At 44.6% G+C, this 17,224-nt stretch overlaps 2 protein-coding genes across 2 annotated transcripts; one reads left to right on the top strand and one right to left on the bottom strand.

Annotated features, from left to right (window-relative positions):
- Nucleotides 1–3,921: 3,921 nt before the first annotated feature.
- Nucleotides 3,922–10,411, bottom strand: itfg2 (integrin alpha FG-GAP repeat containing 2). The gene is made up of 12 exons (XM_053415421.1): nucleotides 10,052–10,411; nucleotides 9,388–9,483; nucleotides 9,273–9,314; nucleotides 9,003–9,180; nucleotides 8,783–8,922; nucleotides 8,416–8,564; nucleotides 8,233–8,327; nucleotides 8,070–8,123; nucleotides 7,228–7,319; nucleotides 7,035–7,152; nucleotides 5,935–6,108; nucleotides 3,922–4,064 (listed from the first exon to the last, which is right to left on the bottom strand). The coding sequence occupies exons 1-12, from the start codon at nucleotides 10,145–10,147 to the stop codon at nucleotides 3,997–3,999; spliced, it is 1,302 nt and encodes a 433-aa protein (XP_053271396.1). The 5' UTR covers nucleotides 10,148–10,411; the 3' UTR covers nucleotides 3,922–3,996.
- Nucleotides 10,412–14,109: 3,698 nt separating this feature from the next.
- Nucleotides 14,110–15,822, top strand: ascl1a (achaete-scute family bHLH transcription factor 1a). The gene is made up of 2 exons (XM_053415506.1): nucleotides 14,110–14,834; nucleotides 14,943–15,822. The coding sequence occupies exon 1, from the start codon at nucleotides 14,219–14,221 to the stop codon at nucleotides 14,819–14,821; it is 603 nt and encodes a 200-aa protein (XP_053271481.1). The 5' UTR covers nucleotides 14,110–14,218; the 3' UTR covers nucleotides 14,822–14,834; nucleotides 14,943–15,822.
- The last annotated feature ends 1,402 nt before the right edge of the window (nucleotides 15,823–17,224 follow it).

Below are 17,224 nucleotides of genomic sequence, written 5' to 3'. Positions count from 1 at the left end.
TTTTATGAACTTGATAAGATCTGAAGAAGAAGTTTAAAAAGTAGTTTGTTTATCCCAAAAGAAACAAGTGGTTTTTGTGCGTTAACCGAACCAAACTCTCTCCATAGAAGTGTAAGATCAGAAGAACACAGATTTAAACCAGAAATCACTTGCACATGTTCTTCTAGGGGACATGAACCAGTGACGTCTCTTCTGGTTTAATTTTGGACGAGCTCGCCGGAGGAAATGAAACAAAGTCTGGAGGAGAAAATCTCTCAATGTGTGAGCAGACAAAGGCCAGAAAGGTTGAGACCCGCTGAGTTAATCTTTAACAAAGCACTTCTGAGTTATTTAAGCTTTTCATATGAGAAGAAAAAAGCATATTATTACCATCTCAAATGTAATAGAGTAGAAGTATAAAGTGGATTCAAACACTCTATTCCTCTCTCAGGTGTTCTGCTCGTCTCTCCCACGTTCCTGCAGCGTTCATCACATCTGATGAGCTTTAACACACAAAAAACAAACCTGATTCATGTTCTTTTCGAAGCCCACACAACACAATCCTCATGTATTCATGCAAACACAAATGTCCCTTCCATTTGTGATTCATCAGCATTGTATTCAAGGTGTAAACTCTGCGAGCGAGTGAATCACTGTCCTTCTTACGCAGGTTCAACGTGGATTTTGTGCAATCACGATGATATTTCTCCGAAATCATTTGCAGTGAGAAGAAAGGTTTTTCTGTAACTATGAGGCCTCCCACGCCGCTTAGGACAGGAAAGGACTCTTATTGAGATAATTGAGGATCATGTTGCTTTACAGTGGAAGAACAGACGGTACAGATTGTGCTATTTTGAATTTAGAGACGGTTATTTCTGATTATAACAAAAGGATTGAGAGAGTCTGCACCGTTCAACATCGTCTGACATTTCAGATGAAAGAATTAATCTAAAAATAAAAGAAACGGCCCGACAGGAATATCAAATAATGTGGACTACCCCTCCTCGAACCCTGTGATCCTCAGAAAATAGTTTCTGAGAGCTGTGAGGAAGCTTGAGAGCAGATGATTGTGATGTAACAAGCGAATGTGAGATGGGGGGGGGGGGGGGGGGGGGGGGGTTATGGGTCTGGCTGCAGAGCGGGACCTGCTTTCCTTCTTCCACCATGACAAGAGAACGTCTGAGATCGTGCATGTTTGCAGCTCTGACTGCTACTGACTGACTGTACTGTGACCTGACAGTGGAGGTTGTGAGGCGTGGGAGGATGCTGTGTGTGTGTGTGTGTGTGTGTGTGTAGCTGGGCTGTCAGTTCATGTTCATGTTCATGCCAACAACAGGAGATTTTCTAATTTTGAGAGGCTACATTTCTTTCTGGAGAATCCAGCTTTCAAGACGTAGGAAGACAAGTTTCCATTATATTACAATTCCTTCCATATTCCTTAACACCTTAGCTTAATGTCTAGATACTGTATGTGACACCAGGCTGCAGGGTTCATAGCAGGTTGATAGCAGAGGAGCGATCCGCCTCCAGGGAGCGTGGTCACATGCTGTCAGGTTGCATCGACGGGCTCCTGCTGACGGGTTTGTTACTCACTAGCGAGTCTCGTGGCTCCATCATCCAGGGAATTGACTTCTCAACCTTTTCAACATGTGGCCTCTGCAAAAAAAAGCTTTATCTCACAGTAAATGTCAGGAATTGATCTCTGACTATGCATGATTATTATATTTTCCCTATTCTATTATCGACCTTATCTACAATTAAAACCAGTATAATTTAAATTCTGACATTACACTGACTGACATGACTGAGAAAAGAGAATAGGAAAATTGAAAGAAGGAACTCAGTCAGACTTTTGCTGGTGACACAGAGATGAGTGTTTATCCAAAAAGCAATAACACAGTTATTATGGAAATTTAGACTTTGATATTTACACTATAAGTCTCTTAAATTATCCCAGAACTCATGGCCGAAGAATAGGAGGCACAGTGATGGAGCCTGAAACACTAAACAACATCGAACTCTCTCTGGAGGTTATATCCTTTGTGGGACAACTTCCAGTTTTGCTGCTAAAAAAGGACAACGTGGGTTCCACTTATATTAAAATCCAAGAAATGATGTGGCCGAGAATAGTTACAGACAAATCCATGCACGCATTAAAAGGTCGGCTGGATCACGACGAGGTCGGAGCCCCTGTGTGGTCGCGTCCCCGGGTCGGACGTCTGGAAAACGTATTAAATATTATGGGAAAATATCGGAGCAGAAGTCACAGTGGCACAGGATCCGTCACCGGAGACCAGGCAGGACTCTTCATACTCCACATGCTGACGTCTGCTCTGGGAAACAACAGCTGGATGTTTGTTCATCGTCCTGAATCCACGTGCAGAAGAAGGTTCAGCTCATATAAGGAGGACGTGTTGAAATAACAGAAATCACTGTGGTTATATAACATCCACTGAGGTTAAGTCCATCATGACTCATCCAATGTAAACGACCGCTTGACATCAACACTCTCAATTACCGTGATCACAATGAATCGAAACATAACCTGTAAAACATCTGCGCCCTTTCTGAGATGTGAGGTGAAACAGGCTGAATGTGATTTGCTGTAATTGAACATTTAAAAAGCCTTATTAAAATGATATCAATCCAAAACAGATGAGAGGGAGATTAACAGGAGTGGATTTATAGAGAGAGATTATTTGTGGTTAATTCTGTTCAGTGTAGAGCTCCAGGTTTTTCTCCCCTGTCTGTTTGTTTGTTTGTTTGTTTGTTTGATTTTCAGCAGGATTACCCAGAAACTACCAAACAGATTTCCATGAAACTTGGCAGGAGGATGGGACACGAGCCGAGAAAGAACCCGTTACATTTTGGCACAGATCTGCACAAAGGGACCAAATCCAGTAGATTTTGGCGCTTTGACATTTTTACCAATCTCCCAGGGATATTGACTAAATAAAATCAGGCGTATTCAGGAGACTGAGCCATGTTGTGCAGCTTGATTGAATTTCAAGGGGGCGTTGGGCCTTGGTGGAGATATGTGCTCTACTGACATCTCGTTAAGGGACAGCATCTACAAGTGTGTCCGAGCCCTGACCTCAGCCCCGTCCATCACCTTCAGGGGCAACTGGAACGCCAACAGCGACTGACACCACATTAACAATCTCAAATTGGATTAATGTACAAATCCATAAACTGTGGGTCTATATTTTACCAGTTGTTCTCTACACAACAACTTATAATACAGCTGAGATACCTTTTATCGCACGGTTTAATTCTAATTTGGAGGATTTCTCTTGTGAAGGCACAACAACAACAGACAAGCTGGGGTCCTGAAACCAAAGCCTTCCCTCGACATGTCTCTAAAGGGCAGGGACGTCTGAAAGGACACCTGAGCCTTCATTTATTCTTAAACACACAAACACCGTCGCTCACACAGACACAAACACCCCCAGTAACTCATTTATATTGCATGGAAGAAGAGAGGCCGTCTACATAGATGGTTATAGGATCCTCCCACTGGGAGCAGTGTGTGTTTCCCCCTGTTCCTCCACTCATCAAACCCTGCAGGCTCTGACAAACAACTCTGCCATGTTGCATTATGTAATATCTTCAGTGCTTTATATCTCCGAGATGATACGAGAGTGAGCGCAGGGCTGAAAAGGAAAAGGCCCAGATGGGAGAGCTCTTTTTAATCAGCTTGTCCGCGCTGACTGACAGCCGAACAATGCCTCTGCTGCTGCTCCTCGATTCAAGATGTCACACAACACAACACACATTCACAGCTGAATTACAACAGTTTATCATTTCTCCTGCATGTTTTTCCTCTTCCTCTCCAATCCTTGTTAAATACCAACCCGGGTGGACAGAAGACCAATGACACAGGCATATATCTGTGATCAGAAACCTGAACCTGGAGCACTAATGACACGGACACAGCATCCCTGGAGACAGAGGGTTTATTCAGAGAGTATTTACAGTGAGGGAGGAGGACAGACAGTGTGTTGATGAGCCACTGTGCTACGTCTTTGAGTCCTTATAGAGAATATCGGCCACCAGTGCTCTCACCGCCGCCGGGTCCTCAGCGTCTGTGGAGGGAAAACACAAACGTGGTAATGACCTTTGACACGAGACACTCGGTGAGCAGAAGAACATCATGAGGACTCTGCTGACGGTTCAAACTTATTCAGCACAATTTATTTATCTTCTGTAGAGCTAACTACCTACCTATACCTACTTCTCCACCTTCCTATAGTTCTTTTACCCACCTACTTACCTACCTCTACCTACATATCTATCTATAACTACCTAGGAACACCTCCCTTCCTACCTACCTACTGACCTACTGACCTCTACCTATCTATCCATCTTCCTATATCTACCCCCCTGCCCTCCTGCCTTACCTAAGTGATAATTAGCCAGCTCTAAAGCTGCTGCAGAACCAGACGTGTCTTTTGTTTGGCAGTTTATCTCCCTCTCTAATTTCTGCTCTTTCTCTGATGGCTTGAGATTTTTCACGGTTTTCCACATTTGCCTCACCTGTCAGAGCCGTAATGAGATAATTTCCTCCTAAAGCAAAGTGAATCTAATTTGACTGAAAACCTGCTGCAGCTGCTTCACGGTAAAACTAAATTAAAAGGTAACGGTCAAGCAGACGGGGATCGTTCATATTACGGAAGCTTCCCACGTTGCTATGAAAACCTGAGAGACTCTTTGTAATCATCGTTTGACTGAAGGCTGATTATTAACGAACAATAACTGACATTTCACAGTGAGGCAGCGAAAAACCTAGATTACATTTAATAATTAAAAATGAGATTTAAAATGTCCCCCCACCCCACACTCCACATTTTTCTTATTTGTCCTTGGCTGTCTCCTCTCCTCTCCCCTCCGCTCTCTCTCTTTCCTTGTCCCTAGGCTGCTACATCACACATTTTCCACGGTGGGTTAGATAACACGCCTGTGAAATCATAGTCCAAAGAAACACAACTGGCCCAGAGTTTGAATTATTAACCGAGGCAGCAGGAAGCTACGCTAACACCACTACCACACAGCAAAAGAAATATATAAATCTGCTGAAAGCTGCTTTTTCAGCTGCCATCGTAACGCCCGAGCAAACCCTGCTAATCATGTGATTGTGTGTCATCATCTTTTTTCCTCCTCCTCACTAAGTAGCTTTCCTCTCGTGCTTTTTGGACATGTAGTGCTCGACTGTCTGCTCGTCCATGCAGACCGAAAAAAGGCACAACGACAAAATAGCAATTTAATCAGTGCTTTTCCCTCTTGTGAAATATTTGTGACATGCATGAAGACTCAAAACGCACGAGGACAGACCTGAGATTAATGTTCGACTACAAAAGAGCATCAACAGAGGAAATTAAGAGGACGTAAAAGAAAAAAACCTTTGTGCGCATTCGCAATCATTAACCCAAAGTATTTGTGTTGGTTAAACATTGTGTTTGTCAGGCGGTTCGTGTTTGGACTGCAGAGACAGCGCTTTGATGAAGAGGACAAAAGATGAGAAGCAGAGAAGAACCAGAGGCTTCTGTGTTCTGTGCGCCTGTGGATTTAAAGATCCTCTAAAAATATGTCTGTCTCCTCAGCTCAGTTCAGCGACTTATGGATTTATATAGAATTGAATGCAGAGTGCAAAGCATTGAATTAGAGGCTCCTTTGATCTATTTCCTCCCCGGCCTCTTCCTGTATACGTACAATATGACTTCCTTCAGTTGCATGCAATCAAATCCTGTTTGTTTTTTACTATTCTTGACGGTTGTGAACAGACCTATTACGTTTTGCTCCAGAGTTCAAACTATGTACTGAGGTTCTACGCTGTCGATACCAGAAGCCCCAAAATACTGGCTGTTGTCACTAGAAGCCATAATTAACTATATAGCCGATGGGATTGGACGTGATGGGATGGGCTAGTTAATGCCTCTGAGTTGTTGGCGTACTCACCGACTCCCAGCGCCGTCATGTGCTGTTTAAACTCCGGTTTCTCCTCGAGCACCCGCAGCAGGTTAGTGGACTCCATCCGCTCCAGCTCCACCTTCCAGTAGATGTAGATCTTGTTGTTGAAGCTCACGTATACGAGGCAGGGGCTGTTTTTACCTTCCTTACACGTGTACTGACCTGCAACCGACACACAAAAGAAACGTAAACCCTGAATTTATGTGTACTACACACAGCGTTTACTCAGGCAGCAAAGTGATCAGCGTCTGTGAATCACAATGAACACATCAGCTGCCCTTCGCTGCCTGGTTACTAATATATGTTTCTGTGCTGGAGTCAGCTTCCACACAAACAGAAAGCGATCTAATCTGTGGACTGTTTTCATCCACATACTGTTCACACACACACACACACACACACACACACACACACACACACACACACACACACACACACACACACACACACACACACACACACACACACACACACACACACACACACACACACACACACACACACACACACACACACACACACACCTCAGTGGATTCAGCCAGATCAAACATGGTCTGGTCTCTTTAATCCATTTACCAGTGTGCCTGTCCCATTAGCTCTTTGAGATAAACTGTGACAATGCAGAACGATTTGAGAGGAGAGAGGAGAGAGAAGAGAGGAGAGGGGGATTGAGGGAGAGAGGGAGAGAGGAGGAGGACGAGTGTAAGAGAAGGTGAATCTCTAGCTCCATGTTGCCACCTACTGGCGACATGGGATACTCGACATTCTTGCCAAACCCTGCACCCTGATATAAATTAAAATGTTATTTTATGGTGTCTGAAGGAGACGTATCAGGGTCCTTCCTTCTTCCTTCGGTGTTGATGCTCTTCCTCTCTTTCTTCTGTTCCCTCTCTTTTCTCTCAGTCCCTCTTTCCTTCTTCTCTATCTTTGTCTCCTATCCAGGTTCTCTCGTGTATTTGGAGGAAGGACAAAGTTGCAACTGAACCTTAACTTACATGATGAGGGAACATGCATTTAAATGTATATTCTCATTGTCAAATGGTTGAGATCCCTTATTCTAAACTAAAGAAAGATCATCTGTGTCTCACCGGCACAGAAGGCGTTGACATTCTCATCGAACTGGAACCGGACGACCGAGCGATTGTGGTCGATGATGTAGGTCTGACCGTCCCAGGCGCACGCCACCACCTCCTCTCTGCCGTCACCCTGGAGCCAAACAAACACGTGCACTAATTAGTCTTAATTAATTAATCTTTACATTTAAAAAAAGCATTAACTCACAGTAACGTCGAGCTTCTGCAGAGCGAAGAGCTGATGATCCACCTGCACCGACCACAGCAGCTGCTCCGAGCTGTCCATCAGCTTCAGGGTTCCTTTGACAGGTGAAGGCACCGAGAGACAAAAAGACAATTGCAGAGGATTTACGACACCTTCAGACTGATGTAAATAATCCCTGACGTTATATTACTGTCAACACGTTTGAAATACAGCCACCAATATCCTCCCTTAATATTCTGTGGGTATAATTCTATAAATTCCAGTTCGGTAAAACCATTTATTTTCTGTATGTTGGCCCGTGAGGATGTCAGCAGAGGAGAGATTGTGTAAATGCTGCTGGCAGCGATGAGGATAATCCCCCCCCCCACCGATCCACTCTTCTTGAAATATTGATGGACTCTCCAGCTGCTGACAGTTATCTCCAGGAGGATCCTCCACATCAGCAAACAGCCACAGACTAAAGCTGTGGGTTTAACGCTCTACCTGTTGTACTTTGAGAACTCCCAGTTCATGTATAACATGCTAATCCGGCTTTTATCTTGTTATACAAATAACTGACTTATGACTGATCATATAAATGTGCTTTCACATCTTAAAGTACTTCATTGTGTTTAGTTCATGATTAGAGTTGTTTTTTACCAGAGGACTAAACATGATGTATCAACTGGCGGTGGGCATTTTAATTAGTGCAATGGAACATACATGGGATATTCTCCATCTTGTCCTGTGTTATAAAAACATGTTTGAACTCCCTTTCATTACCTCCACCAACAAGTTTATGTTTTAACTCAGTGTTTGTTCGTTCTTGCCTAAAAAGGATGACATGTTTTTAATCCATGACTCACCATCTAAAGTACAGAGAGCGAAGAGTCCACATTTAGAAGATTCCTCTTTAGAACCTGATGAAGAAACAATGATTGTGAATCAAAATGTGTTCATTAAAACCTTTCAGATCTCATTTAGGGCCATTTTCCATTTGATATCACTCGTGGATTGACTGTTTGCTACCTTTGCTGATGCTGCCGATGAGGTGAGTGGAAACGTTCTTGTTGTGAATCCGCCCGGTGGTCAGATGTAGAACTATGTCTCTGGAAGGCCCCTCACTGAGAGCAGAGAAATCAAAGCATGTAGAGAAAGTAACCAATCACTTTAAATAACATTATGAAGAGGGGAGGGGGGGGGGGGGTCTACCTCCCAGGGGTGGCAGAAGCATCATCTCCAGAGCCGGAGGAGTCTTGTTGTGTCCAGGAGCACAGCAGGATGGCGTAGCCGCAGCCGGGCTGAGACACCATCAGCTCTGGTAAACCCTCCGGACCTGGATTCACAGTGAGACTGTCCACCTGCAAGAGCCGTGGAAATCATCTTTTTAAAAACGTCTTTATGTTAAACTATACTTTTGACCTTTTAGACCAAGATACACAAGGTCCGGAGAAAACAGCTTCGCTTACAAGTCTTCATGAGAAACCAGAGAATCTGGAGCACGAGAGGAAACCATGAATAACACTAGTGGTAATAAATATATCTTCTTCTGGGTGAATAAAACTCCAGTACAGTGTACCTGCCCCTCCAGAAGCCATTTCTTCAGCAGAACCAGCTGACCCGTTCCCAGGTCCGAACCCTCGGATGGCTCCTCCCAGCGGAAAGCTCGCACCACCCGGTCTGTGTAGCCCACCACCAGCTCATAGCGTCCGTCCCCATCTGCACACACACGTACACTCTGCAGTCGAATTCCTTTTAAAACCAACACGATGAACAGGAAGCACTTGTGAGACGTTTACCGATATCCCTGATGAGGATGACTTTGGTGTTGGCAGGAATGTGCTGGGTGAAGAAGGGCCGCTGGTCGTCGGAGCACAGCGACTCGTGCTGGCTCGAGGAATCGGATTTGTTGGCAGCGGCAGCGGTCAGGTCGAAGAGGTGGAACCAGCCCTCGGCGCCCACGGCCACCACCAGGTTCTGACAGACACACAGAAACACACAGGACATTGAGAACGTCCCCTTCTGAATGTTCATGACATGATGCAGCCGCTCATTTATCATTTCCTTACTTTCCCTTTGTTGCAGACGTCTCCAACCGCGACACATGTCAGCTGCAAAACAAATCACACGTGTTAATTTAAATTCACTCATGAGTTTTAAGGACAGTGATCTCAAAGTACTGACCATCCCCACACAGGAGCGTGTGACCCAGGGTTTGGGGTCATCGTTCTTATACACAAGCAGCTTCCCACTGGTGTCTCCCACAACCAGCTCGTTCAGCTGCAGCAGAAAGAGACGGACAACTTGTTTATTCTGCTTTAATACAGAAGGAAGGTATATTATGATCTCTGTTGTTAGAGCACTACAGTAAAATAACTTGAAACCTGCTGATTATCCTGCTTTTGATCTTCATATCGCTTTGGACATACTTATACTTTTTAATTTTGTCTTTCTAAATACATGATAACATGTGAAAGAGAAGCAGTAAACTTGTGTTTGCACATCCTCAGGAGACAACAACAATATCAGGATGGAAGCTCAGAGTGTAAATTGTTTTTCATGCTTTCAATTCATCCTCATGATTATTCATAGATTCACCTCTTCTCACTAACTTTATTTATTCTGGATTTTGCCTCAGTGTGTATGTGTTTGGGGTCTTTTTAAATATATATTTGTAAGTTTGTTTTCTTTTTAACATCAACTAACTCTGGTACATTCATATAATCCATTGTGCTCTCTCAGGAAACTTTAACTCCACTTTGAATGAGGCTGAAACTTCAGTTCCTCTCATTCCTGAAGCTGTGGGAGAATAATGATAAACAATCCAAAGTGTCGTTAGCTTCTTTACCGAGTCGTTGTCCGCGTCCCCCAGACAGATGGCGTGAGGAAACAGGGTCCCGGTGAAATCCAGACTGACCCTCTGCACGTAGTTCAAAGACCTCATGGCTAACACGAGATGTGTATTAATAACAACCACAGAGACATTAAGCTAACTTCTCATGTTAGCACAGAGAACTAGCTCAGGCGCTAACAGCTAGCTTGGCTACTGTTCGCTCCAGGAAGGATTAACTAAACGTTAGCATGACGTTAGCTTCACGATACAATACACCTGTATAAGTAAACGTAAGTATAAACACGTATTTATAGAGAAACAGGTGTATAAGTACTGGCTCTATACACACACGCGACTCCTGATGGTAAACAAAACCACGTGACCAGAACTCTACGGAAGCTCAGCAAAGACAAAAAGCTTTCCACCGCTACCTCCTCTAATATTACGAATACACGTGAATTATAACATACATTTTATTGCATAAAGGATTAAATATTATAAATAAATATTCATAAGTCTCTTTGAATGTCACAATAAGAAAGACAAGTACCGGGAACACGTTTTAGATACTCAAGCAAAGTGGCTGTTAAAAATAATGTCAAGAGTACTTTGTATTGTGTTACTTTATTTATCAATTAACTTGCCACAGTTGTTCTTTGGCTTTATTCTGTCTCAGTGTCTCTTGTCTTCTCAGACTGAATCCATGGTTTTAGGATCCAGACTCTGTGGGAACCAGATCATCTGCTGCAGGACTCCTGGTTCTCCTCGTCTCTCAGGAGAAGACATTTGGGTTTGTTGACAATCAGACGAGGCCATGGTGAAGATGGGTGAGAGTCTGTTCATCTAAAGTGGCTGAAACTTCCCCCAGCACTGGATGATGTGTGTGGCCCCTCATCCAGGTACAGACGAGTCAGGCCCCTGAGTCAGAACAGAGGTTTTCACACCTCAAATGGGGAAAGTTTGACTCTTATCATATCTATCCGACGAAGTTCAAAGTTAATTCTATCAAATCTAGAGATGATTCAAACTCTCTCCACAAGTGTTTCATCACAAGCTGTGATCTCTGGGGGGAAAACCATAATATAGGGAAAAACACAAGACAGGGTGCCTCCATTGTCCACTGGAGGGCGCTGCTCTCTCACACCTTCTCAGAAACCAGCACAGACAAGAGGGAGGAGATGTTTACACGAAGTCCATCACACAAATCTACATTTTAATAAAAATGTAGATTTGGCCATGAAGTCATTGTTTTTGTGTGGGTGCCGGATTTATATATTTCATTACACGTTTTTCAATATGATAAACAATTTTCAATATGTCATAACAAAACAGAGGCTGCATGGGAATGTGTCAGTTCTCTGTCTAAGTCTTTTTTTTTAGTCTACAACAAGTTCAACAAGTCTTTCATCAAATTATCACGTTGCAACTTTTTTTGTACAGATGTATTTTGTCTGTTAATAAACAAATAAATGATAAAAGTTAAGAGTAACTGCTTTTAGAAATCTGGTTGAACACATGAGTCTTTAAACATTATGCACCTGCACCAATCTAAACCTAACTGAGAGTAAAAACAGTTTTTTAATGACAAACCAATGGAAGGATAATCCCTCACACACAGACTATCAATGGCTGCTTATGAGTCTTTGCTCTATTATCTGCTACAGAGAGAGAGAACGATCCCTACAGGAAGGAGGGAAAAAGAGAGACAACACAGAAAGTGGTTAAATTGGAACTTGGGCGCCCAGATGTCATATTAATTATTACACTCAGCTATGACTGGAAAGCCCCTCGAGTAAAGTGAGCGCCCTCCCAGACCCCATGCAGCCGCCTGCCTGTGGAAGACCTGCACAGAGAGGGAGGGAAAGGGAGACAGAGAGAGAGAGGGAGAGAGAGAGAGAGAGAGAGAGAGAGAGAGAGAGAGAGAGAGAGAGAGTCCTCACAAAGCGCTAATTGGACTCTGGAAGCGCACTGACAGGGCATGGATAGGTTTCAGAAAGCCTGGCGATGGGGAAGAGGTGGAGGGGGAGGCTGAATAGAACCCACGCTTCTTTTCTAAACTCTCTTGTTGGGCCAAAAAAAGAGGGGTGGTGGTGAGAGGGGGGGGGGGGGGGGGGCGGCTGTAAGAGGGGGGAGGGAAAGAAAAGAAAGTATTGGCGGTGGTGGTGGTGGTGGTGGTGGTGGTGGGGGGGTATAGGAGGTGGGGGCCAGGGCTGCAAACCTGATTCTGAAAAATTGCACAGTTTATTACAATCCCCTCTTCAGGACGCGCGTGCACAAGCACACAACAATAAAGGGAGGGGAAAGGGGGGGGGGGGGGGTATTTGCAAACACATACTAACACACACGCACAAACTGACAATATATTTATATATAGTACACACTCTCACCGGGGGGACACAATAACGTGTAAAAAACTGAAAATGTACGCACAGACTTAAAAATCAGAAAACAGGAGTGGTTTGTTTACTATTTGTTTACTGATGTTTTTATCTCTGTTTAATTGCACACACACACACACACACACACACACACACACACACACACACACACACGCACACACGCACGCACACACGCACACACACACACACACACACACACACACACACACACACACATACACAAACACAAACAAACACGAACACACACAAAAATGAAAACACTACAGATCTGTCTTATCTTTGTTGCCTGATGTTTTATCTCTGTGCGCGTTTTATTGTACACGCGCACACACATAAATGAATGGTGCACACACACTGAAGGACACACAAACACAGAGACACTGAGAGAACTCCACGCGTAAAAACTGAAAAGTGAATATCTTTTTTCCACTCTGTTTGTCACTGCGCACACTCTTCACGCAGCATGCCACACACACACACACACACACACACACACACACACACACACACGCACACACACACACACACACACACACACACACACACGCACGGATTCACGCACGGAAGAGAGAGAGGGGGGGGGGGGGTACAGTTTGGTCCTGGTTTTGTTCCGCGCTCAAAGACGTGTTTTATTATTCTCCACTTTTTCCAAAGCGGTAATCAACAGAACACGGCGCCTCCTCGCCACTGTAACCGCAGCGAGTGGATCAAATCCCGAACAAAGACACGCTCCTCCTCCGGGCCCCTCCGCAGACTCACAACCCTCCGTTCCGCCTGTGCGCGGCGGATGATCTGCTCTAATCAAAGTGGAAAATCCGGCCTGTGATGCACAATAGAGACGCGTCTGTAACGTTCACAGTGAAACAGCAGCAATCTGCACAGATCTCCGGGCGAGGCTGGAAATGTGGAGGTTCGCTGAGAGATGAGAAGAGGTTTTATTTTTTATCTTGAATTATCATAATTTCTGTGGTCAAAAACGTCTTTGATCTATAAACAACTGGATTGTTTATATTAACAACAGGAACTTCCACTTATTCATATAATTGATAAGAAGTTCAGTGACACGTACAGACTCAGACTGAGAGTCCTGCGATGAAGCTGCTGAGACGAGGAGTTTCCATCAGATGACTGTTAATAAGTGACTTCAGTCACAGACTCATCATAACTTGAGAAGTATATTTACACGACAGCATAAATAAGCTCGATATATTTGTCCAAAGTTATAATTTATTTGCGGAAAGTTTCCGGAATGAACTCACAAAAGATGTTTTTCACATTTCCTCCAAAAAATAATGAAACAATCAAAGAAATAGAGCGAAATAAAAGTTGCCAAACTTAATGTTGAACATGGATTTTTAAAAGAAAGTAAAACCACATTGACTCTAGTGAAGTGGCGCACCATGTCCTGAACTTTCTCCGCGTTGAGCTGCACCTACTGACACGAGTGATAGATAGAAAAGAAACTCACCACTGGCTGTTTGTTTAGTGCTTCAAGTGGCACGCGTCCGGCGCGCGTAACGCACCGGCACCGGCGCAGGAGCCCAAGGTGGATCCACGCGACCCGAGGGCGTGGCCAGCCCCTCATCCAGACTCATTGAAAAGCAGTGGCGTCTCTCCTCGAGAAGTCAGAGCAGCTTGGAGGAGCGCGCGAGGCAGCAGCCCAGCGCACTGCCCTATTGAAACAAGTGCGCGTCAAGCACCACGTGAACGGCACGAGCGGGACGCACCGCCTTGAGAGTTGCTGATTTCTTTATAAGTTTGCGTGTTTTTTTTAATCCTGGGAATGGACTTCACAGCCAAGATGGAAATTAACATCAGCCAGCAGCAGCTCCTGCCGCCCGCCTGCTTCTTCTCCTCCGCGACGGCGCAGAGCATCCAGCTGAGCCCGTGCGGCAGCAGCCAGAGCAGCGGGAAGTCTGGCTCCAAGGGGCAGAAGAGGCAGCGCTCCACCTCCCCGGAGCTGCTGCGCTGCAAGCGGAGACTGAACTTCGCGGGGTTCGGCTACACCCTCCCGCAGCAGCAGCCGCACGCGGTGGCGCGGAGGAACGAGCGGGAGCGGAACCGGGTGAAGCTGGTGAACAACGGCTTCGCCACCCTGCGCGAGCACGTCCCCAACGGCGCCGCCAACAAGAAGATGAGCAAAGTGGAGACGCTGCGCTCCGCGGTGGAGTACATCCGCGCGCTGCAGCAGCTGCTGGACGAACACGACGCGGTGAGCGCCGCCTTTCAGTCCGGAGTCCTGTCGCCCGGAATATCGCAGGGATACTCCACCGACATGAACTCCATGGCAGGTTCCCCAGTGTCCTCCTACTCATCTGACGAGGGTTCATACGACGCCCTGAGTCCAGAGGAGCAGGAACTGCTGGACTTCGCCAACTGGTTCTGAGCATCTGTATGAGGTGAGTCCAGATGTGACGAGGATGTGATTCAGAAACAGTTAGAAATCAAATATGAATCATGATCAATACTCTGAACAGTCGTTTAACGTTTTCTCGTTCTCTCCACAGAAATATGGATCAACTCAATTTACTGTTGTCGTGCGCTTGGGATGGTCCCGGAGGAGACTGGGTGTCCTCAAGAACAAGATGCACTGTACACGCGTCTCGGTCCCTGGGTCCTGAACGCCCTGTCCTCCTGTCCTCCGGACTGACAGACAGAAAGACAGAAAGACAGACAGACAGACAGACGAGGCCTGAACGTCCTGAAAACTTTGGAGAAATCAGACCAGAGATCAGCGCCAAAGGATTAACAGAAGACGGGAACCCTGACAGCGTGGGAAACCGAACTTCTGTGCATTTGCCCTTGACATAAAAAAACACTAAAGTGAATCCACGCTCTTCAGCAGCACATTAAAAACTTTATTTAACACGTCGCTCATCAACTATGCTAAATCCAATCACAGAACACCAACCCTTGGCAAAACTTAGCCGTTTAATTCTGAAAAATGCTTCCAAGTCGCGGATTTATTCTATAAAATTCTATATGAAACGCTTTTTTGAAATATATTAAGATATTTTTGTATGTAAGAGATTTATAGATGTTTTGTACACATCCTTTTTGTATATATTTTGTCTATATATTGCGAAGTTGCTTCTAATACCTCCTGCCTACGTAGACGTGTAGTCTATTATTCTCTGGCTCTTGTGCTCACGAGGTTTCCAGAAGGAGTTTGATACTCTGACGTTTTGTTCTAGCACCGATGTGTCTTATTTAATAGAGAAACCATGTTATTATGTCATGAACTTCACGATGATCAAAACCTTATGCAGCTATTGTCCAAACAGAGCGCAATGTCCACGCGTTGTGTCTTTACACTGCCAGCTCTATACTGTCTTCACATAAAACTGATGGTGGAAAAAAACAAGTCTTATAACCATATTTTCTACACTCTAGTCCAAGAATAAAATGATTTGCTACTGAATCTCTTTTCCATGTCTTGATTATTGGGTGAATTTAAAGTGGACACTTGTTGTCTCTCTGTGTGTCTTTAGCGGGCAGGTACATAAGGGGGGGGGGGGGGGGTGAGAGGGGATGATGGAGCAAGAAAAAAAGACATGTGTGGCGATTTAGGGACAAAGGAGAAAAAGAAGCCACACTTTTACGCACAATTACGCACATTTTACGCACAACTATTTCATACTCCTTTCTTGAAATTCCACATCCAGTGCCTTCTTAAAGCTTTCAGCCAACTCCGGACTAAACTCTGCTCACTTGTCTGTCCGCTTTCATTTTCTATATGAACAATAAACAAAAGAAAACAAAGTCCTGCAGGCGCAAAAAGTGCATCTGGTGCTCTATGGAACTCTAGGGACAGTTCATCCTCAAACAAACAGCTAAAGTGCTTTTTTTTAAATCAATTAAAATGTCTTGTCATTGTAGTTTATAAAACATCAAGTTAAATATTCTATTTTAATGCGGGTGTGAGCACAAACTGGCTGAAAGTTGGAGAAAGCAACAGATCTTTTGTTGTTGTCTCTTCATAAAACATACCGCCAATATTTATATACCATGGCTGACCTTTAAATTAGCTGGAGGGAATGTCAATGGCGTGATTACACTGGAGTTATCAGCAGTACATTACTGGGCAGGTTCCTTTGTTGGAGAAAAACTGAGTTTGACAGGTATACGGAGGAGGCGGCCACCGGACGCGTGTCCGCTTAAACGAGTGAATGGGTTTTGTGTGGTGGTCGAGTGGAGACACGGAGCTGAACTGGCTGATGGCGTGTGCCTCCTGACAGCAGCATGCCGCCGAACACACAACAATCAGCACCTGGGAATCGAGAAGAAAAACCTCCCAGTGCGGCCCCAGTTTGGATTCTGTGGCTTGTTTCTTCCCCTTTTACCGCAAATTGTGATTCTGACAAATGAGAAAAAATATTTGACCCACGAAGAGAAACAATCCGCAAAACCTCTTGTAGCGTTGAGGGATTCATTGTACGAGCTGTGCGTGCGCCTCATCAGTTGTTCTCAATGGAGGGTTCACGGGCCACCAGGGGGCCCCGAGTGGGGGGAGCACGGTCTGACAGCTCTGCAGCTCCACTGTAAGTTACAGGAGCAACACAACTCAAGTAACAGTAAGAAACCTAGTGCACATTTCTAATTATTATGATTTAATAGCTTCAGAATTATTGTCTCCTCAGTCATATGATATAGTGGCAGCAATAAAAGTGTTGGTTAAAATGTTTTGTTGGAGTTTAAGAAATGAACCGACGCTTGCTTAATTTAGAAGGATGTTAAAATTAAAACTCATTATTATAACTGTTCGGAATACAAATGCAATTCAATGTAT

The sequence above is a fragment of the Pleuronectes platessa genome, chromosome 22 (assembly GCF_947347685.1).
Source record: "Pleuronectes platessa chromosome 22, fPlePla1.1, whole genome shotgun sequence".
Classification (NCBI taxonomy): domain Eukaryota; kingdom Metazoa; phylum Chordata; class Actinopteri; order Pleuronectiformes; family Pleuronectidae; genus Pleuronectes; species Pleuronectes platessa.
This window is presented reverse-complemented; position numbering and strand designations above follow the sequence as displayed.

Bases quoted from the DNA above. Each gene is read 5' to 3' on its own strand.
- itfg2 (XM_053415421.1), bottom strand. From the start codon at position 10,147: ATGAGGTCTTTGAACTACGTGCAGAGGGTCAGTCTGGATTTCACCGGG. The intron at 8,328-8,415 runs GTAGACCCCCCC...CTCTGCTCTCAG, and splicing joins GCTTCTGCCACCCCTGGGAG to TGAGGGGCCTTCCAGAGACA. The intron at 6,109-7,034 runs GTGAGACACAGA...TGTCGGTTGCAG, and splicing joins TGTCAACGCCTTCTGTGCCG to GTCAGTACACGTGTAAGGAA.
- ascl1a (XM_053415506.1), top strand. From the start codon at position 14,219: ATGGACTTCACAGCCAAGATGGAAATTAACATCAGCCAGCAGCAGCTC.